Here is a 22,561-nt window from a genome sequence, read left to right as displayed (position 1 = left end):
TATCTATCTATCTATCTATCTATCTATCTATCTATCTATCTATCTCTACGCATAAAAACAAACAGAAAACAAGGCCCAGACACAGGCGCTGTTTTATTCATGCTGATGTGATGCCAACGGACATGCACCCGTGAGGAACACTGCTTTTCTCACCTCACGCACCCCCACACAAATACACACAACACACGCAGCCTGGCCGCAGTCACCTCAATTCATTTTGCATCTATCCCTGTAAGCTCGCTTGCGTACACACGGCCAAACATCCGCGCCCACGCAGAGACCCGTGGTCCAGAATGTTTTGCTCAAGTTCAAGTCAGGGGACCAGACGTGTCCGCAAATGGCTCTCCCTGTGTGTGCTTTTATGAAATTATTTTTGAATGCAAACGTGATTTTCTCTAGCATGCACATAATAACTTACATACTATAACATATGCCTCTGTGAGGGAATGAAGCCAGCTCTTTTTTCACCGTACTAATTGGGTGCACCTCAAGCGCAGCATGTTCAACCCAATCTGAGCTGTTATATATATATATAATAGCACTTCTGTCATTCTTTTTTTCCTCCACTGCTTCCTAATGAAGCTGACAACAACACAAAGAAATTCAGTGGTGCACTGAACTGGACGCCGTTGTCATTTGTCATATGCTAATTGTTTAACTGAACAAATACTTGTTTGTCTTGTATTGCATATGTATGTATCGGCAGTCAGCCGTGCCTTTAAATCACAAAGCATATCTCCCACATACCACTGCCTCTAACAAGACAAAGGATTCCAGACAGCCAGTTGGCATCAACATCCAACTGGGAGCGCTGCAGCAGGGTATGGTTTTAGTTAGTGTCATTGTGAGCTGACTAAAGGAAGAGCTTACATGACTCAGCACAGACAGAGGCACACTCACACCATAAACGTAAGTAATGACTCATGGATGCGTCATACAATTTACGCTAACCCACAGCGGGCATGTTTTGTAACTGATGCTAATCGTACGTGTCATAGTTTGTCACAGTTTGCAGTCTTTTCAGCCGACAGCATGTTTTGCCCCCCAGCACTTGCATGAAAACAGCCGCACCGTGTAAACAAAGAAAATTTTTGCAAGATTTCAAGAGGTATTCGTGCATAATAACAGCACTAGCAGCTTGATAAGACCCTGGGCTCAAGGAAAGTGTCAAGAAAATGGGACTCATATAAAGATGGAGTAGATAGCCTGACCTACAACAACCCAGCAAGACAAGTAGGAGAAGTCTGAAAAATTGGAATTTCTTGAGGACAGGGGCTCAGTGATTGTCTAGGAAAGTAATCATCTCTGACTTGCAATAGTATTTTCAGAAAGACACATGGCTCAGATCATCTACATTACCATTTATATTTCAAAAAAAAATTACCAGCGAAACCAAGTGATCTAGTTTAGCAAGTTCTGAGCTGAATTTTATATCATTTCATACATAAAACACCACAGGGATTTTTTATATCACATGTTGCTTTAATGATGCCGTTTTGAATAAACCATTGTGTGGAACCATTAGTATATTTTGATTTATGAGATTTAACCAAACACACGAAAAAAAAAAGCTTACATCTTCAATAGAAAACTCTAAAAAAAAAAACCCTCCATCATCTATCAGTCATTTTTATGTTCATTGTGTGGCATGCTGGATGTTGGAAACTACTGGAAAATTTTTAGAACTAGAGGAAGTACCTTGTTTTTTTTTGTTTTTTTTGCAGTAATCACATACGAACTTTGTTGTGGAAACTGTGCTTTTAGAGTCTTTTTTCCCCTTTACAATGGGATAAGAACCTTCGAAGCAAAAGAGGAACCTTGAGTATATTTGGTTCAGCTCCGAACAAAACATGGAGATATTGTGTCTTATCAGTGAAGTCCACGCTTTACTGTGTCTTAATGAGACGCTGTTGTACTGTATGTCTCGTAGAATGAGGTGACACTGCTATACCAACTGTTAGCTGCATTAGCGGTGTGAATGCTACCATATCATAATATCGATGCTAAAAAAAAGAAGAAGAAACTACTTAGATGATTGGTGAAACGTCTCCAAGGAAGTTTCCAGTCTCCTTGTTTCAGCCTTAATTATGTATTTGTTTGGATCAACCGTGGACTGCATGAGTGAGAGTCTTCACGATCCTTGAAGGGTTGTAGTTCTCAGTGGAGATCCCAGTTGGTGGTTACCCACTGGGAGTCTCCAGAACTGTTGGATCTGAAAGCCCCTACGGTGTCCACGAGCAAGAGTCTAACTCGCTTAAAAGTCAGTCACTCAGCGAGGATCAGCGTGTATATGTTACGTGTATACGTTAAAACACTCAGCAGGAGGCATGGGGTCTTACCTGTGGCCGTGGGTGTCCTTTAACAATGCACTGAAGCACTAGTGTGTCTCCTTCTTTGATTGTGTAGATTCTCTCGCTGATGTTATCATCCTTGACGTTACACGCTGCCCCTGAGTGCACAATCTGGGCATTGGCTGGAGCTGTGACAACACACAGACACACACACACACATACAGAAACATGCATATAACCACACATCGACACACAAACACAAACAGAGAGAAAGAGAACATGCGTTACACACTGCCGCAGAAAAAAAAGGGTCACTTTGCTGTGGGTGTATACTGTATGTAATACTAGCACTAGTATTGATGAATCAGATGAATAAATATATCACATTACTACTGCATCTGCATGATCAAAGCCTTTCAGAAAAAAATGTGTGTTGCATGCATCGGTGTTTGACAAGACGCAGACTATTTATGGTCTCTTATTGGAAGGACGCGGCGCATTCGCCCTGTCTCGTCCCATGTGTGGAGGGAAATGGACGCGAGAAGAAACAAGCATCTGATGAACTTTTTGTGAACTTTTCGTGGGCTTCATCAGTTCAGTTGGTTGGCACATTTCAGTTTTAGCTTTAATGCAGCTTCTCCCCAAACATCCAACTTTAAATATGTCTCACAGCGCAATCTCTTCACTGTTAATTGTCGCCTGGGAGACCCCCAGGTTGTACTGTGTGGCCTCAGGGCAGCTGAGACAAATCCAAATATCACCACCAATCATCATTAATGTAACAGCATTGTGAAGATGCTTGTCAGTGACTCAGAAGATTTACATGACAACACATGACAATCCGTTGTTACAGTTCAGTAGGTACTTGTGTGGCATATTTATTATTGATTCGACCCTTTTATAAAAATAAAAAAAAGACTACATTTGTGTTGTGCAATAATCAAAATCTAAGCCAGGTTTCATCTCAAATCATCATAATGGTTCTTAACAAATTGCCCTGCTCCTTACACAGGCCTGCATTTCAACACTGAGGAGGTAACACTATACGACAGCTGCTACAGAAATAATGGATGATAGACGCATGATGAGAGCTCTCTGCGCCGCCGACAACTGTAGACAATATCTGAGTCTGCACAGCGCTGACCCTTGCGGAGGGCTGGCTTGCGTGCGAGTAGCCTCAGATGGCTTTACCTCCCCTATGATGAGGGGAGACAGGAGGGAGGAGGGGAGAGACAGAGACAGAGCGAGAGAAGCAGCGGGTGAGGAGGAAAAGGCCAGAGAGGAGTGTGAAACCCCATAGAGAGGCGTTGGGGACAGGGAGCACAATGATGTGATTAGCATCGATTCACAGAGAGAACAAATCTTCACTGTGCTCTACAACTGTTATCATTGAGCGGACAGGAAGAAAGTGGGCGGCCTGTTCACTTTAAACTTCAACTCGATCAAAAGTAACAACAGTTGGCGTGATATGGAGACAGAAATCAAGTTCAACACGAAAAGGAGGGTCTCTATCTGTCTCTAAACGCTCTATTTCGTGGAACAAGCTCGAGCTGTTAAGAGCTACTGAGACAGAGCGCGTCTGTCCACTTTAATTTTTTACCTTCTTTCGCTTTTCTAAGAAACAGCAGAGGATGGGAATACAAAAGAAAAAGACTGTAGGTCCAATTTCGGTCCAAGTTACAAACGTTCATTTATTACAAACTTTAACCTGTGTCCCTAAGCTGAGCTGGTAAACGCTGGTAAAGAAAGCAAGTGGACTTAACCTGTCATGCTGCAGAGATCTGGTCTCACATGCAGCACGAGAAGAAAAGCTGTACTCCCAAGCAACAGCTACTAACAACTACAACAAACTGACATACTGGATATACTATAAGCACTGTAAATTGAGTTGTCTGGCTCCAATACAAGGGACCATTGACAAGATTAGTAGCAATACTGCCACATGTAGGACATGACTGAAGCCCCACGTTCTGAGTGTGTGTGTTTTTTTTTTCCATCTCCAGATGAATACATTGACATTTTGTGAAGAGTGAGAAAATTCCTGGTGTTTACTGTGCGTTGTCTCACTGGCGCGTTTGATAGTGTTGTGTGTAGGACAGCTCAGAGTTCAAAATACAGCGCAAGTCAAGTCGTGTAACAAGTAGCGGACCAGGCTGGTGTCACAATGTGTGAAAGTGTCTAAATTTTATGTATATCATCTTGTTTTTGTGAATTCCTCAAAGTGTGTTTTTTGTAGAAGAAAATAGGGAGCAAGAACCAACTGAATCAAATGTCATTAGCAGGAATCAAGTTCGTCATAAAAGGAGGTCTGTATCCGTCTCTGTATGTTCTCTTTCATGAAACGAGCTTGAGTTACTGAGATAGAGTGCGCCAGTCCACATTTATTTGTTAATTTTTCTTTTCTTTTTTTTTATTGGCGGGGTTGAGTTTCTAAGAACAATGGAAATAGAAAAGACAAGACTGTCAGTTAAGTCCCAACTCATAACCTCCGTGTTCTGTAATCACACTATGGCTTTTGTCCAGTGATGAAATGAAGAACAAGCACTCTTATATAGAGTGGGTATTGTGGAGAACTTAACAAAGTATCAGAGAATCAGAAGGAGTCCTTTCAGTCTCTTTTCTCAGCCGTCACTGACAGATACAAGGGCATTTGCGTTGTCAGTTCTACAGCATCTGCTGCTCATATACTTTTCCCTGGTTGAGTGTATTTTAGTGAGAATGTTGTGGATAAGTTTGATTTTATGCGCTACGCTACCCAAGGCACGTCTTTTGAGAAAACACGCTGCCTCAAATTCATACTTAAGTGCATTCACACAACAGAGCTGCTGTACGCTGGACGCTGAGCAGATTCAGGTTTAATGCCTTGCTGACGGGCACATTGATAGCAGTTGCCGCGGGATTAGATATCATTTTTTTTATTCATCTTCATTCTTTCCCACTTAGTTTACTTTTCAATAAATTGGTTGGTCCCGTAACAAGCAAAGGTTTAACCTCGAGGCTAATCTCCACCAATCATTCAAAGGAAATACAACCCATAAAAATATAAAAACAATGTGGAATAACAGATCTGGGATCCAGGAGTGTGCTGCACTATCTCGGGGCTGATATAAATGGTGAATAATTGTCTCCTTACAGCTTATTGGCGTGTCTGCATTAGTTTGCCTCTCTGGAGAGGGAGAGAGGTCGGACAGAGCGGCTCCTCTGTCTGCTCTCGCCTCCGGCAGCTTGGCTGCTTCAACTGTCTGATCGACTAAAGAAAGGAAGGCTGCGAGAGAAGGGGAGCAAAGAAAAGCAAGGGAGAGGCAGAAAAGGGAGGGCACAAAAAAAGGCAAGGGAGAGAGAGAAAAACAACAGAGAAGCACAAAAGGTGGGAAGAGACTGAAAGAGTAAGTAAAAACTGACATACAGTAGAGGACAGCAGAGTCAGAACGAATGAGAACGAGACGAACGGCAAAGAGGGACGGGAGACAAATTACTGTAACCGCGGATTTGATGAGGCAATTGAAAATAGACCAATGTGAAGAGGCACTTAAGGTGAACGAAAAGAGGTAGAAGAAACTGAGGTAGATGGCAATAAGTTTAAGATGTAGAATGAAGCAAGTGACAGTCAATGACGAGCTTGACCCAGTGAGGAGAGGTTGGCTGGAGGAAGTTAATCCTCGGACAACGCAGAGCACTGCAGACAAAACCAAAACGAAGATGTGATGCAAAGGAAGCAAGAGGACTCAACATGTAACACTGCACAGATGTGGAATCACACGCAGCACAGATAATCAAACAAGAAGAAACACTGTACTCCCAACCAACAGCTACTGACAACTGCAACAAACATACTGGATATACTATAAATATACACTGTGAATTTAGTTGTTTGGATACAATAAAAAGGACTATTAGAAAGATAAGTAGCAATATTTCTGCATCTAGGATAGGACTGAAACACGACTTTCTGAACACCACCCCGAGATGAATGCACTGACAAAATTCTGGATACACACTGGTAAGTTTGATAGCATCCTGTACAGGACATCTGAGAGTTCAAAATACACCACATGTCAAGTTACATTTTTTTACATTTGACAGTATGGTCAATATTTGTGCAATAATTCTGTCCCATCTAAAGCAGTGTTTTTTTTTCCAATCACTGAAAATGTATTAGGGTGGAATTTCCCCATTTGTTTTCGCACAAAGATCATTTTGTAATGTTGGATACAATGTTTTTTAAATATGCCCTGGTTGTATCATCAGATTTTGTAACTGACATCTTTATGAATCTTTCAATATGGAATGGTGAGATTTTAAAGTAAATCTGATTAATAAAGAGCAAAAACCAAGCAAGTAAAATGTCATCAGCAGAAGGACCAGATCCTTAACCGCGATACACGATAGTCTGGGAATGCATAAATGAGGCCAAAGGTCCACACAGAAACATGGAAAGTTATTACCACAAATAACGAGGCAGTGTTGTGTGCTTAGCGGCCCATCAATTTAGTTAGCATGGAGGACAATCATCAGTCATAGAGAGCTGCTGTTTTGACAGCAATCTATCTGACTCTGATGACTCATCGATCAAAACGGCTCTGGAGGTTGCTGATTGAAAATGTTGCCCGTGCATTATTGGAAACTTTTCTGAGACATTCAATGCACATTAGTTGTAAGTGAAATATAACTATCGGCAAATGCCCCGTCTGATTAATTGATTTGTCACCGGCTGCCATGTTTGTTTTTGTTGAGGGGACAGGACATCTCTCACTAAAACTAATGATGAGACAGGAGAGCTGGTGTCAAACCGCACTGACAGCTTGACAGAGTGCTGAGCAGAGTGTGTGTTGGCGTGTGTGATTGCGGCTGAAAGAGTGAATGAGGGTGTGCGCACACACTCGTGTCCGTGTCTACGCGAGTGTCCGTGCGTTTCATACTGTACATCGCGAGAGGAATCCCTTAGAAGGTCGCGAATCCTGTCGAACATGCCGAACATGATTGATATGCGCAGTTACTTTATGGAGGCTGCTCGTGCATGCAGATGAGCTCCGTCTCAATTCACTTCATTCACAAAAGAGCGTTTAGATTCTTTGGCCCTTCCCCTGCCGTCACAAGAGAAAGGAAAGGAAAGGATAAATAAGTAAAGGAAAGATAAGGAAACTCAAGGGGGGGAAAGGATGAACGTGTAATTGAGAGTGTGTACCCAAGAGATAACTCACAGAATTTATTGATTAACTGCAATAGAGGGAAGTGTTCATTTGACCCAGAGAAACACTAATCACACACACACACACAGCCTTCCACACACAAAAACAGCCTCATGACCAAAGGTCCAGGCGACTCACGTTGCCTCAGCATTTTATCAGGGTTCTTCTCTGCAGACAGGATGGAGGGAGATCAAATGCTCGATGCCACGACCCCATCCCTTTCATTTTGACTCGATTGCGGCTCGAGATATCAAAACGCATCGGAGACATTGATTTAACTTTTGACATGAGCATTTAATGGCTGTTATAAATGAAAGGACTAACCTTCAGTATCCTCTTTGACACTTTCAATCGACTGTAAATTGCTGTTTCGCTGCTTACGCACTCACATAAAGGTAGCCGGAAGAAATACCCGTCTCTCTGTATCACTAAACCCAGAGAGCCTTAAAAACAAGAGCTCAGTCCACATGAGCATGTGTATAAAATCTCTGGATATTGCTGATCTTCATTTGCAGTCCGGTTATTTAACTTTGAAAAAGAATTTAAAGCAGAGACTGTGTAAATATGCACAACCCGTCGCCACTTCCTTCCCGTTTTGCGAGTTTGGAGCCAGAGTCTCCAGTGCGGTCAGAGTGGAGGCATGTGGAGCCACGATGTCGATGACCCTGCCGCGTTTTCGTTTAATTAATACCACTCTGCTTCCACCAGTTACAAGGAAATGTTGAATTATACACTGCACTTATTTTTTTGAAAAAGTGCCACTTTATGGAGTGGGTGGCATGGCAACTGGTGGTCACCATTATGTCACATTCTGTTTCTACAGCGTCAAATAACTAACTAAAATGAAACTTATCCAAAAAAAAAAAAAAATCCTTGAAAAAAAATTATTTGATGTGTATTTTGGTGTTTTAGTTCGGCCCAAGTCCCATCCACTAACATGGAGGAAGTGGAGATTATGACCCCCAGGGGGAGATCTACTTGCTTTAGCTTCATTTTAGAGCAGCAGGTCCCTGTCCATGTTTATACAGTCTATGACCTGGCTGCCCAATTTGGGACCCATGGGCCAAGTTCAGCCCGCAACCAATTATATTTTGCCCACTGCATAATTTTTTTTCCCACTGTCAGCGCTTGGCATCTGCTCGTTGAGCTTGCTCTCATTTCATATTATTTATTGGTGCACTTCCACTCCCGACCAGAGAATAACATTGTGATACACTGATGGAAGGGTGGCACTGTTGAGCTCCCGCCAGCTCAAATCCTGTGATAGTATTCATTTTACGCGTGCAATGAAAACAACCAATACGTGATACTTTGTGCAAGTATATATTATTGCTATTACTAAAATAAATAATGATAATTGCTATTCTCGTTTAGGAGAGATAATATGCAGCCTTCTACAGAAAAAGTGCTGCAGCCAGCTTCTTCATTGTGTGGACTTCCCAAGTGCACTGTTCTAATATCTTTTAGGGCACACAATCATATGGGCTGCATTCATCACCCTGGCAACCAAGAAAATGGAGGAGATGTTTGTCCTCATGGTGTCCGTCCATGTCCTGTTGAATTTCGCCGTCTCACCATTCAAAGATTTGCGAGCCAAGAAATGCGGCCCTGATTAAACTTTTTTCTTTATCCATGCCAGCAGAGTGCTTTAATAAGACTGTGAAAATAGCACACCAGGGTGCGTTTGATTGTGGATAGTGAGGACACTGTGCAATCAACAAAAGCGTCAGATGACAGCACAAGCTAATAAAGGGGGATCATTGGGGAGCAGAAGTAAACACGGGCAAAGAAACAAAACAAAAAAAGAAAAAGAAGAAACCTGGAAAAGACGTTTCCAAAATTTACCTCTTTGCTCGTCTGGTTTTCTGGTATTTACTACCAGAAAACCAGAAATAAATCTATAAATCTCAACTGAAGCATCATAGGCCTTATGCAGTGTACAGAGCACACCTACATAAGCAGGTAAATCTAATATATGCATTTAATGAAAAGCTGAAAGGGAAGACATAGGGAAAAGACAAGTCAGCAGTAGGGGCACGAGGATTGCCACTGTGGCGATGTGAAGTGATTGGGGGTTTGTAGAGCGCAGTCATACGCGACTCGTACTCCTCAACGGGAGCGTGTTTGCCGCACTTGAGCTTTCCCAGGATGAAAAGATAAAGAGAGGAGGGGGTGGAGGGGCGAGAGTTCCGACAAAGAGATGAAAACCGCTTAGATCTTTGGCACAGACGGACAGCGGAGAGTAAGGAGAGGGAGGAGGGAGGACGGAGAAGAGGAGAAAATAAAGAGAAACATGTGACTGGCATTCTCTTTGTGGGAACTCCATTCACAGAGCCTGTCTCATCCAATATACAGAGAAGAGAAGAGAAGAGAAGAGAAGAGAAGAGAAGAGAAGAGAAGAGAAGAGAAGAGAAGAGAAGAGAAGAGAAGAGAAGAGAAGAGAAGAGAGTTTATTTCACACCAGCTTTCTGTCCTTTTTGATTTCATGAGTACAATGTACAAGCTGTGCTGCTACGTTAAATCAAATCTACGTCTACATTTGGACACTGGGCGTCCTGCAACATATTAGAACAAGTGGTTGAATTAGCGTTTGAGCATAAAAATATAGAACAATGACAACAATTACATTTTAAATTTAATATTAAGTTAATTTTTCTTGAACAGTCACTGTAATATTATTGCTTTCTCCAGCAACAACTAGTTTAAGGAATTTTAATTTTCAAAAGGGTGATAACATTACAATTATTAATCCAAGTCAGGATGCGTAGCATCATTAGTTTGGGCATGTTGCTCTGAGGCAAAAAGCTGAATGAGTCATCTCAGACTAAGATGCTGAGTTGCCATCTGCAGTAAACTTTGCTTAGAAAAATTATTTCAGCTGCAGAAAATATAATTAACTGCAACAATTTAGTGAAACAAAGGTCCACACGCCAGCAACTCAGTAAGGGCACTAGAGCCAGGGATACATGTACTATAAAACAGAAACTGGATTTGAGAGCAGGACACAGTGGAGGGGGGGATATGTTACGTAGACAGGACGTGAAGATGGGTATATTACAAGGCCGATGTTGTTTCCACAGTTGACTTGCCCTTTGTTTCGACGCATTTTAGAAAAAATATCCATGGAGAGCAATGTCATGCTGCCGCAGAAAGAAAAAGACGTGGCTACATTGACAGAGCAGTCACGCTGGCAGAGGCAAAGTTGGTTTCCACCACTGCTGATAACTGGACAGCTGAAAACGAACACTTTCAAGGGCCAACACTAAAAGTAATTTAGTCATATAAAGAGCAACCTAATTAGTCACGACGAATTATAATTATTTAGAGATTAGAAAGCAATGAGTAGAAAGCCAGCAGTGGTTTAGCGGTTATTTGAACTTGTTGCTTCCAGGCACTTCAGTCTGAGATTTGAACTCACTTTTGATGTCAAGCAAAGTGAGTTCTGTATTTGGACTTAAATTTTATTTAACAGATATACACCGATCAGGCTTAACATTATGACCACCTTCCTAATATTCTGAGACATAGGGAATGGACATGGTCAGAGTTATTTACTTCTCCTGTCAATGGTTTTGATGTCGTGGCTGTATATATACATCTTTTTATATGTCAATTGTTGTTGTTCAGTACATTGTGGGATCTAAGCTGTACACAATCTACATGCATAAAATGTTCTGATGTTGTACAAATAATGCCCCAGTTCCTCCTAGACCTGCCTTGCAAACAGAAACACATTTCACTTTAAACTCGAAACCCCCCAAAGACGATTTGTGAAATATTTTAATAATATGAGACGATTGATTGATTGATTCTAAATTGCCCATAGGTGTGAGTGAGAATGCCTGTTTGTCTCTGTGTTCACCCTGTGACAGGCTGGAGTCCTGTCCAGGGCGCACCCCGCCTCCCACCTGATGTCAGCTGGGATAGACTCCAGCCACCCCCGCGACCCAAGCGAGGATAAGCGGTAGTAGAAGATGAGATGAGATGAGATGGAGCTTAATTAGGCACCCTGGTGGGCAAACTATGAACCCCTGCTATCTAGCTCTTGAGCACCCCTCTTTGATCCTTACCATCCTGTCACATCCCACAGTACTCAGGAAAATATCATCATAAATGTTAAAATAAAGAAATTGGACTAATGTCTCCGCTAAGTGTAGATGATGTTCAAGCTCCACACTTTGATCTTACATCATCGTCATCATCATTTCCTCCGACGTCTGCGTTTCTCAAACATCTGTTAAGACCAGATAACACAAAAGAGAGCACCGGAAAGAGCCAAAAGTGTGAGAGAGAGGCCAGTAACAGCTGGTGAGGGTTAGAAACCGCTGCAAAGGTTTTGCTTCTTTCATTGTTCGTGTGTGTGTTGCTTCTTCTTTCTGTGTTTGCACAGCGTATCTCACACAAAGCACCTTGGGTGTAACATATGGTTATTCTGGTCAATGTAGCTTTCTGGAGCGGGAAGGGGAAGAAGAAGGGGAAGCATCTTGACCCTGGATATTTAAAAGGAAACAGAGGAGTAGACGGGGCAGCGTGGCGTGGTGTTCCCATGCCTCACATCGACTGGCTACCTGACAGCCACACTGAACTTATTCTATTCAACCATAATGTTCCAGCTCCTTTTGATGCACACACACACACACACATGCACATTAACACCCAGACCAACAGCACCAGAAAATGAGAAGCGCGCTCAGTGTGTACAAAAGTGAAAGTGCGCGCGTGCACACACGTGGATGAGTGCATTTCCAAGGAAACTGCAGCAGAGCAGCCAACAATGCATAGCGGTCAGTCCAGGTGAAGTGGAAGGAAGGAAGGAGGCACCGAGAAAGGATGTCGATAAAGAGGAGAGCGAGAAGAAACGCTTGAATAAAAGGTCAGAGTAAGAGCTGGAGGTAAGGAGGGAGGAGGGAGGAGGGAGTGCGTGCGTGTGTGGCAGGGGATCCTCATAAGCTGAGCAGGGACGAGACGCGGAGGAGAGGCACAATATTATGCATTCCATCTGTTTTAACGGTCATGCCAGTGAAGTGGCTGGAATGGGAAAATTGGAATTTACAGAAGAAGGGACGCAGGCAGGCAAAGAGTAACCATCGGGGAAACGCTGAGGCAGATTTCAATCCGGGCAGAAAAGAAAAGAGCAGAGATAGGAGGATCCAAACAGGCACGATGTGTGAATCACGCGGAGAGGGAGGCTAAGGAGAGGTGAAAAAGAAGAAGGCATTAGGAGGAGATAGAGACGCCGACTAAATGATGACACCAGTCAGAGGGAGAGACAAAACGCAAGAAAGGCAGCAATTACCTCACATCCAAAATGGAACCCCTCGTGAGCTTGTCAAAACAAGATAGACTTTAGATACGGATATTAATCTCACAATGAACCGCTGGAGCCATTTCACTCATTGATAAATAATACTTCATTAATGTGTCACACTTCATTTCACACAAGCTTTTTTTTTTTTTAGCTGCTATTAGGATTTAATGAAGTGCTGGCTCCCAATAAAGACCAGGCTCAACAACAGGAGAGAGAGAGAGAGAGAGATTTTTCTTTTTCATGCTGAACAGACAGAATGGAGAGATCAGTGGATGGACAGATAGATACAAAGAGAAAGTTCTTTGTTTAATAACTTCTTTAGATGAATATATTAATCTTTATACCCACGGGGAAAAATGCGTGCGTATTCATTGAGAGCGGCTACTGAGGCTCTTGATTTGTCGTCCCTCTCTGCAATGCTCTCTACAAACCCATTAAGATCTTAGTGCTCGCTCTAACGCTTTCCTGTAAGGAAGACACGGGTAAATACATCTGGCCATCGGATTGTTTTTTGATCAATTCAAGACTGTTGGAAGCAAATGAAATTTAAAAGATGAACCGAACAAACATGACGAGGCTCGGTGACATTTGATCAGACCTGCATCTTGATCTTTTCAAATCCTCACCGAGTATTTTTAGGCTTCATGTGGGATGAGAACATACAATAGGTCATATTAAAAAAAAACAAAAACAAAAAAAAAACACAGTATTCCTATTCACTGAGTGTTTTGTCATTGCTCTGTGACATTATTTAACCCTGCCTTGACTCATTTCTCTTTTTATCTGTGACAGGAAGCAATGTTTGCTCCTCAGCGGGGAGGAAGAAATTCAAGCGCTAACCAGGCAGTGGATGTAACGTTGCTTCTACTCACTGTCGGCAAAATAAATCCATATTTCTTTTCCGTATGTACAGCGCATTTATCATTATCTTAAGGCGAGATAGTTTCTTCACCAGTCTTGACGGGTGACACTTGACGCATGCAAGGATCCTATTACATTTGGTGCGTTTTTCCGTGGCGGGTTGAGTGTACCTACATATTCACAGTGTTTGGTGAGCCAGTGTTCCTAGTGTCGGAAAGAGAATGTCCAAGGGAAACTGAGAATTAAAGATTCAATAAAGATTCTGTTGGATGCAGGGCGTAACGAATGATCCGAAACAAAACCAACTACTCCCTAAGCAGAAACAGAAACTCTGCAAACCTACAGAAATCTTTCTTTTTTTTAATCTAGTGTTTAGTTACTGGGTAAATTGATATGGTAAAACATACTGTGTTATTTTCGAGAAGAGTATTTACATTTTTAGACATGACAAGAAGGCAATGTAATGCTGTTTTCACACCCTGCCAAACTGCTTACTGTTTATCATTCAGAGCAAGACAACTGTGGGAGACTGTTAAGGTGTACAGGAGGATAACATCTGGTGCGTTTGGCAAAGACGAGCCATGATAATTACAGCCGATGAATATGTGAGCGGAGGGGAAGAGAACGAAAAGAGAGGGCGGGGGGTGGGGGGTTGAAGAAGAAGAGACAATGCATGTTAACAACTGTTTTGTGAAACCACAAATGTGTCTGATCTGAGAACAGCCCGGCAATACACCCAAGACGCCCTCCGTGAAAGCTGCCACGCTTGCTAAGTACGACTGTTGTGGAAATCACCACATGGCCGGGTGGTTTATAATACACAACAAACACAGCCCTTCTAAAAATAGCCGTCCCACTTATTTTTGCACTATGCCCAGCGTAAACAATGTCCAGAGTTCATGAAGGGAAAAGAGCTGGAGATGGAGGGGAAGGAGGAGGAGGCGCAAGGAGAGGTGGGAAAGGTTCAAAGGATAACAAGGCACGTCTGAGACCTCTTTAGCAACTGAACTGAAAACGCAAGATTTAATTCAATTTGCTCTGCTTTGCAAACTGTATTCTGGATAATGAGTAAGAGGAGAAGCTCGGCTAAGAAGCTTACCCAACACACGCACACAGGTGTACACATTACACACACACACGATCCCTGCGCATTTTATGCATGGAGTGCACTTTAAAAAGCAAAATGGTTTAGTTTAAGTGGGAAAACTAAATAAGCAAAAACAAAAAGGTGGGAACTCAAACCAAAAAGCTGTGTGTGTGTGTGTACATGTGTGCGTGTTACACCTAGTACCATCAGCTATGATGAATTATCAGCTATAGACCTGCCCTGGATGAGTCCTTAGATGGAATTGGAGCAGCAAGCAAGCAGCGCATTAAAACCTGACAGCTTGCCGAGGATAACCTTGATGCAGCTGTTTGGCTTGAAAGCCAGAGATGGGTCGCTGGAAAAAAAAAAACATGAAAGCGGGGTCTTCAAGTTAATTTGAAGCAGGAATCTCGAAATGAAATGTTTCCTGAGAAGGAATTAAAATACACCTCAACACAACCAGTGACTTCTGAGTTCTGTATGCTGGGACCTCCTGTGCAGCAGCATGGATTGAGGCAAGAGGCAGATTGCAGCCGAGACAGGTCATCCGTCTATCACAAAGGCAACATGTAGCGTATAAACAAACACATTCACACTTACAGGTCAATCCCAGTACACATGAACCACAACTGGCCTGTAGAAGAAGACTCACACAGACAAAGGGAAAAAGTTCAGTTTGGGCAATGCAAGGAAGTGGCGAGTGTATGAGCTACACAGATCAACCAACATGTTCTTTGTCAGATCTATTGCAGGCTCTATCTGCAGATCAGAATATGAATATAAAGGATGCCCGCAATTCAACATTACTGCCTGTTGATATGTGCTGCTAATCCTTCCTACCAAAGAACACGTGTCAGTGCAGTGTTGGGTTTATGTCTGCTTGTTTAAGATTATAATGATATTATTACTGACATCAGCTCATAGCCTGCAGTTTTCTAATTGTTATTAGCTTGCCTCACAATAACAATTAAACATAATATACAGTTAGGTCCACATATATTTGGATACAGATATACATACGTATTTACATGGTATTTACATCCAAATTGGAGGAAAGATTTTAAAGCTCTTTTAAACCTCCTTTTCAAGGGACCAAAAGTAATTGGACAGTTGACTCAAAAGCTATTACATGGGGTGCATGGGCTATTCCCTCGTTAGTCATCCAACCAAGTGAGGAACACTCTCCAGGTGTATCAGTATCTAAGTCTATGATAAACAAGACCTTGTGAGAGCAAATACAGAGGGTTCACCACAAGGTGCAAACCATTAATGAGCCTCAAAAATAGAGAGGGCGGATTAGACTTTGTCAAAAAAACATCAAGAGACACCAGTCCAGTTCTAGGGCAGCATTATTTGGACAGATGAAACTAAGATTGACCCGTGTGAGAAGGATGGGAAAAAGAAAGCATGCAGGAAGCTTGTGTAGGAGAACTCCACATTCCTTCAGAGAGCTGGGGGAGTAAAGACGTTACAACTGCAAAGGGTTACCTTTCATTAAAACTGTTTTCATTCCGGAGATGCTGATCCCTTTTCAGGTTCCCAGGAGAGAAGTCATAAAAACTGTCAAAATGAACATGTTGACTCAGATTTATCCATCATCATGATTAATCTGATTAAAAATTTTAATGCAGTTAAAGCTTCCTGGCTGTCTTCCGTTGCTGCATCCCTTCCAGCTGACTACCGCTGCCACCCCCAGTCATCGGTGTTAGCGTTAGCTCTAACATCAGCGCTAGCACCAGACTCAGTGTTTATTCTGATGTTGCTATTAACCACGTTCTAGTATTAAAACTCCACCTCTACCTTCAGAGGAGGAGGGGGCCGTCAAAGGTCATGCAGGGTGGAGTGGTGGTATTCCCACCTGTTTGAGCACAGAAAGTGCGCCTCCCTGTTACCAATACCAGAGGACCAACCACCTGAGAGCATCCCTGTCCCATTACATCTGCTCTCAACACCACCGTTCAACCAATTCTTCCTGTCGGCATCGAGCTATGAGCGAAAGCTGGGGCTCCGTCTGGGTCGGTTAGGGACAGGCCAGGAACATCCTCTGTGCTTCTTTAATCAGAGTTCATGTCATATAGCAATTTAATTAATTTTCATTCGACTCGCTTAGTCATTAATTTAGGAAAATGAATGCTCCATTCGCATCCTCATTCCAGTCAAAATACGTCTCACTGTTGCCAAACAAACTCATCCATTCTTGTTTTATGTTACATCACACCCTTCATATTATTCCTCGTCGTTAATTATTCATTACTCATTCTCAATATTGGTGTTAAATTGATGTTAAATATCTTATCTTGATTAAGTATCACTTAAGTTGTTGAGAAAATGTTTGAGACAGAGACACATGATCACTGTATCAGAATCTTACACTTCACTGCAGGGCTTCCAACGACACTGAGTCACTAGCATTTAATGTGACAGAAGACGGAAGCAACGGGATGAATGTATAGGCATATCCTTTATGGTCAAATTCAGCCAAATGCAGCAAAGTTTATTGGACAATGCTTCACAGTAACAATGGGCAATGACCCAAAAACATACTGCAAAAGCAAAACTCAGGAGTTTTTTTAAGGCTAAGAAATGCAATTACTGCAATGTCTTAATCACCAGATCTCAACCCGATGAATCTGTATTTACTTTAACTTGCTTAAGACAAAACTTAAGGTAGAGAGACCGACAAATAAGCCACAACTGAGGACAGTTGCAGTAAAGGCCTGGCAAAGCATAACAAAAGAGGGACACCAGTATTTGGCTGATGTTCTTCAAATCTTGTCAGTATCGTTTTAGTGTCCACGGAAACATTGCCATTGTCGAACTTTTCTTTATCTGATTGTGTTGTCTGGTTGAATTCCTTTTTTGCTGCTTCTCTTAATGTGCGTGCATGCATATCCACCCTTAGGGTAATGAGGTCCTCAGATAACTTAACGTCCCCTGCAAACTCAATATTTGGTTCATTTCCTGTCTTTTCTAGACATGTAATTTCTTTCTTCCTGTCCTCGTGAACAATAGAGGTCACGGAGGAATTCGTAGCTAAAGAGTACCATCTCAACGCAAACCTTAAGCCCTGCTTAAATATTTAAAAATATACGGCGTGTTAATAAAAAAATAAAAAAACCTTTAAAACAGATTTTCTGTCGGCAAAAAACCCGTGTAACCAGGGATACCTTAAATTGCTTCCGACAGAGTAAAGATTGCGAAACAGAGAAAAGAACGTGAGCAAAATAAAAAAATCCAAGAAAAGAAAGTCTGACGCTCCTTGTAGGCACTCCTTTCAGTCTCTCTGTCTGCTGCAGGTCTCTTTGTATGTGATAATGTCTCCGTCCTCCATGATATATTTGATGTAATCTATACCAGCCAAACCGCAATCTAACACAGAGAGAAGAACACAGAGGGCGCATAAAGGTCCCTGCGGATTATTTGCAAACTGCATCAGATACAGACTTAGCCGACAAGAATGTAAGCCTCAAAATGTATTGCCAGAATGATGGATCGCATCCAAACAGGGCTCCTAGTCAAAACGAGCAGCCAGTTGAAAGTGGAAATGGACATCTGTGCTTCCTAATTGACTGTGTGATGTTGAGCGCACGGTCTGTCTCAGTCTGTGACAACATGTTCATGCATTCTCTCTGTCCAAGGTAGCTTTGGAAGAGTGGAGAATCATCTTTCATATTAATTCAATAGTCGAGTACTTTCACCTTTGTTTTCTTTATCTTTGCAAACATGCGTTACTTATTAAGAAGCATTTTGAACAAAGCAGGAGAAACAAAGCACTGACTATTTCAGGAGTGCTAGATTTGTTTTTTGCATCTTAGTGTATTTTTTTATTTTTTATTTTTTTTTTTTTTAAAGAAAGGCTCAGAAGCCCAGCCAGGATGGAAAATAAGCACCTGGAGGATCCCTGTAGCTTGAAGGCTGTTGGCATGTTTTTTCTTTTCTTTTTTTTTACTTTTCCAAAGCATATTCTACAGGATGAAAGACAATAGTTCCCGAGGTTTGAAATAAAAGCAAGAAAAACACGCTCTGTGACTAAATGTATTTGAAAGACAGACAGTGACTCATCAACAATGCGTTATTTAACAGCAGATTAAATATTAACCAGCAGCTGGAAACAGCCAGACTCAAAACCCCCGAGGAGAATAGATAGTAAGACAATAACAGATTGAAAAAGGTGTGATAATGAGACAAAGGGAAAGTCACTGAAAGGACAAATGGCAAAACGAAGACAGAAGAAGAAGAAAAATAATAGTTTCCAGCATTGATTTCCTTCGCTATATGCAGGCACGTGTGACCAAACTGTTTATTTATTGTGTGATGTAAGTCTTGATGAGCATAAATCATCATCAAAGCTTCATAATCGCAGTCATTACACTGTGTTCTTAATAACTCATCCGATAGAAAATGAGGAACAGCGCGCACTTCTCTGAAGGGGAAATCTCACACTGAGTACCAGTGTATAAAATTCAAAAGGTGAGCCATTAATGAAAGGTAATGGCTTTGGTTAATGGGAGCGTCATTTTAACACGTTACCTGCTAACACAACAGGATTTGTTCAGTGTGTGAAAAAACGAGTTGATGAGTGCAAACACTAGTCTATATAAAGCTTATATGAATGCATGTTATTGTGAATGTTAAGGCGTTTAGTTATTGTGTGCAGGGGTGCTTGTAGGCCTACATGCTTCTCAAACGCATTTACTGTTAATGAATATGTGACAAAAAGGCTAAAGAAATACTGTTTACTAAACTACAAACAAACAAAAACATTTCACTGTAATATACATAAAAACCAGACTTTAGAAAAAACAAATGAAATGAGAGAGTTTACCCCAATCTTTCTGAATCTTCCTGAACACTGTAATGCAAACTAAAACTAATATTTAAAATAATCGAATCTTAAAATATCTTAAACAAGATGAATTTAACTGGAACAGAAAAATGCATAAGCAAGAAGAAAAAAAAGAAGTGAACAAAACAATTACACATTATCGCAAAGCATCTGGCTTTTGGAGCTCTCCGTCCTGTCAACCCTCGGCATCTCTGCGGTATCACTCAGCGCTTCAGTCGCGGAAAAGTGGGAAAAACAAGACAACAGAGTCTTTTGAAGTCTCCTCTCCCCTGTTTTGTCAGCGAACTTTGACAAGAGTGGAGCAGAAGTGTTGATGAGAGCAAGAGGAGACGCCTGGATGAAGCAGAGAAGGAGAAAGCCAAGGAATGTTTCCTGACTGGGAAGTGACAGCGGCTTTGAGACCGCAGCTCGCCATATGTGCACCCACAACTCCTCCTGCTAAAATGCAATCCGACCAAACATATAGTAAGAATTCTGTTCTACTATCTACCATTCTTTCTATTCACTGCACACGCCATGCATGGAATTTCCTTTCCTAGAATTAAATGTATCATGGCCGGTCAAAGGAAACAGCTGAGCAGAGAAAGAATCTATGAATGTACTTATCATTATTCACATCATGTGTCAATGACTCTGTATAAATACCACACATATCAGTTTTACAACTTATTATAAGTGAAGTGGTAGCTTTAACACAGTATTTTATTGCACTAACTATGCAGTACTTCTCTGCAGTACTAATGAAGGACAGATTGGGGATAGGAGAGGATGGGGGCAGGGTTCCATAATGGCCATTACTATAGACGCTGTTCAAAAGCATGTGAGCATATAGCAAGATCTTCCTCAAGGACGCTGTTGTGAATGTAGAATACCGTGGAAACAAAGCTCTTTTTCTTTTTTTTGAATGTTGCACACTGTATGCACAGCAACACACTGATTTGAATATGGTAGGTTTTCTACATTAAGACTTCAGAGAATGTCACAGTACTGAGTATTCAGTCACATTTTAACAAGTGCAGTGCAATATGGGTCATTGTGGAAGAAGAAGAGAAATATATGTCACAGTGAAAAAAGATAAGACACTCAATAAAGTGCTCACACATCCACACACGCCACCAACAAAAACTCGTCGAGCAAATCCCCAGATGCCGTTTCGCTCTCGCGGCCAACTTTTCCACGCGACCACGAGAGGCCAAAAAAAAAAAGGGAGTGGGGGGGAGCCAAAAAGAAACTGGGATGAAGGAGATGGAGAGAGGGATCGAACGGGAACAAGGAGCGGCAGGGAGAAAGCAAGAAGCGATACCAAAGAGAAAGACGGAGCAAACGAGCGAAAAAGAAGTCGATGGCAAAGACAACGAGAGAGAAGGGAAAGTTAGGCAGCGCGCGATGTGCTGTCACTGAGTGAAATGCCACCCGGCCTGTCACATATCTCTACAATATTAATTACACTGTGCCACGCTTCTGAATAATGGAACAGCCCTATTTAACCAGAGTGAATAATTTAGCAGCTGCTTGGCCTAGTGTATATAACAGGATCGATAAGCACCGAGTACAGGTAATGAAATTCCAAAGGGAACCTCAAGGAGGAAAGTTGAGTTCACCTGCACTCAGAGTTAGAGTCCATCCAGAGGAGCTGGAGTGTGTCTGTGTGTGTGTGTTAGCTCATTGTTTAGAGTTTATTTACGGCTGCATTATATGTACTTAAGAACACGTTCCCTTGAGAGGGACTTTTTTAAGCTGGCTACCTGCTAGAGTGAAGAACCTATATAAGGCATGTTATGCTTATAATATTATGTATAAGGCATCAATAAAGGGTTAATATACCGTCCCAATCTTTGTCTGACATTAAGGATTGCAGCCCTTTAGCATAAAACAGGCGTCATGTTGACATAGCTAAAATATAAAATATTCCTCGTTAGCCATTTATATGATTAATCAAAGTGAATATGCCAAAAATAGTCCTGTTTAAACGCCACTGGAGGCAGACTTGTGTACTGGTGAGAAGTTGAACTAAGCTCAAGTTTGACCAATGGAAGCGACTGATAGCAACATGATGGAGAAATATAGAGTTCATCAAACATTCACAGCACGGAAACACAGGGACTTTTCTTCCAACCACCAAATTCGCAATGCTGACAATTTTTTATTTTTTTAAATAATTTTTGTTTTGCTTGCTTCGCTCTTGAAATATCTAGAGTGGGAAATATGCAAGTCAGTTACCATGGGCATGCATCTTTACTTCAGCCCTGCAAACTGTTTGGGTTGGTCCATGCACAAGGCTCCCTGTGATGTATCTCCCAAATATGCTGGATATAAAACATGTCCACAGAATTCTCCTAAAGCCTTGAATATTATTCATCTGAAGCCAGTTGGAAGATGGTTTCATGACATGGCTCCATATCAAATTTGGAATAGAGTCATTTTCACAGTAATACTGGAATAGTGTGAGTGCAGGAAAATGTATTGAGTAATATGTCATGGTCTGAAGGGCATAGATGACAGATGATATTCAGAAAAAGCTTCTATGTCATCCTCTAGAGGGCAGATGACATCATTTTTTTTTTTTTTTCTGTGGATACTTGGTCTTGTTGGTTTCACCATTTAGAGGTTAACGTTCACTTTCCCTCCTCCTCCTCCAGCGGAAATTTAACCGGTGACCCGTGTCTCCACTTTTTGGCTTCCACAAATGAATCCACTAAGAAATTCAACTGAATGGTGCCTATAAAACCATCAATCATCGTCCTACATGTGCTGTGGCACAGCTCCATTGTTGCGGAGTGATTCGCGGATGTACGAAGAAGCAGCTTTCTTTTAGCTGGCGCACTCATCACATGCAGCCCATGATGCATGAACATGACAGTCATCCCCTCCATGGCCCCATCTGGCCTGGATGTACAAGGTTTAACCCACGGGGAGATCCATACCCTCCTTTTATGATCTATGTTCTAGTTGATTTGACAAAGGTTTTGGAAAGTTTTG

General features: G+C 41.8%; 1 protein-coding gene across 2 annotated transcripts in view; it reads right to left on the bottom strand.

The window, feature by feature from the left end:
• Positions 1 to 22,561, bottom strand: part of LOC125005394 (MAM domain-containing glycosylphosphatidylinositol anchor protein 1) — a 163,056-nt gene that overhangs the window by 112,970 nt on the left and 27,525 nt on the right. For both annotated transcript variants that reach the window (XM_047580729.1, XM_047580731.1), the window contains exon 3: positions 2,340 to 2,479. In XM_047580729.1, the coding sequence (XP_047436685.1) occupies positions 2,340 to 2,479 (140 nt within the window). The remainder of the gene's footprint in view (positions 1 to 2,339; positions 2,480 to 22,561) is intronic.

Source organism: Mugil cephalus, chromosome 3, assembly GCF_022458985.1.
Source record: "Mugil cephalus isolate CIBA_MC_2020 chromosome 3, CIBA_Mcephalus_1.1, whole genome shotgun sequence".
Classification (NCBI taxonomy): Eukaryota; Metazoa; Chordata; class Actinopteri; order Mugiliformes; family Mugilidae; genus Mugil; species Mugil cephalus.
The sequence above is the reverse complement of the archived record's forward strand: the minus strand, read 5'-3'. Positions and strand labels throughout refer to the sequence as shown.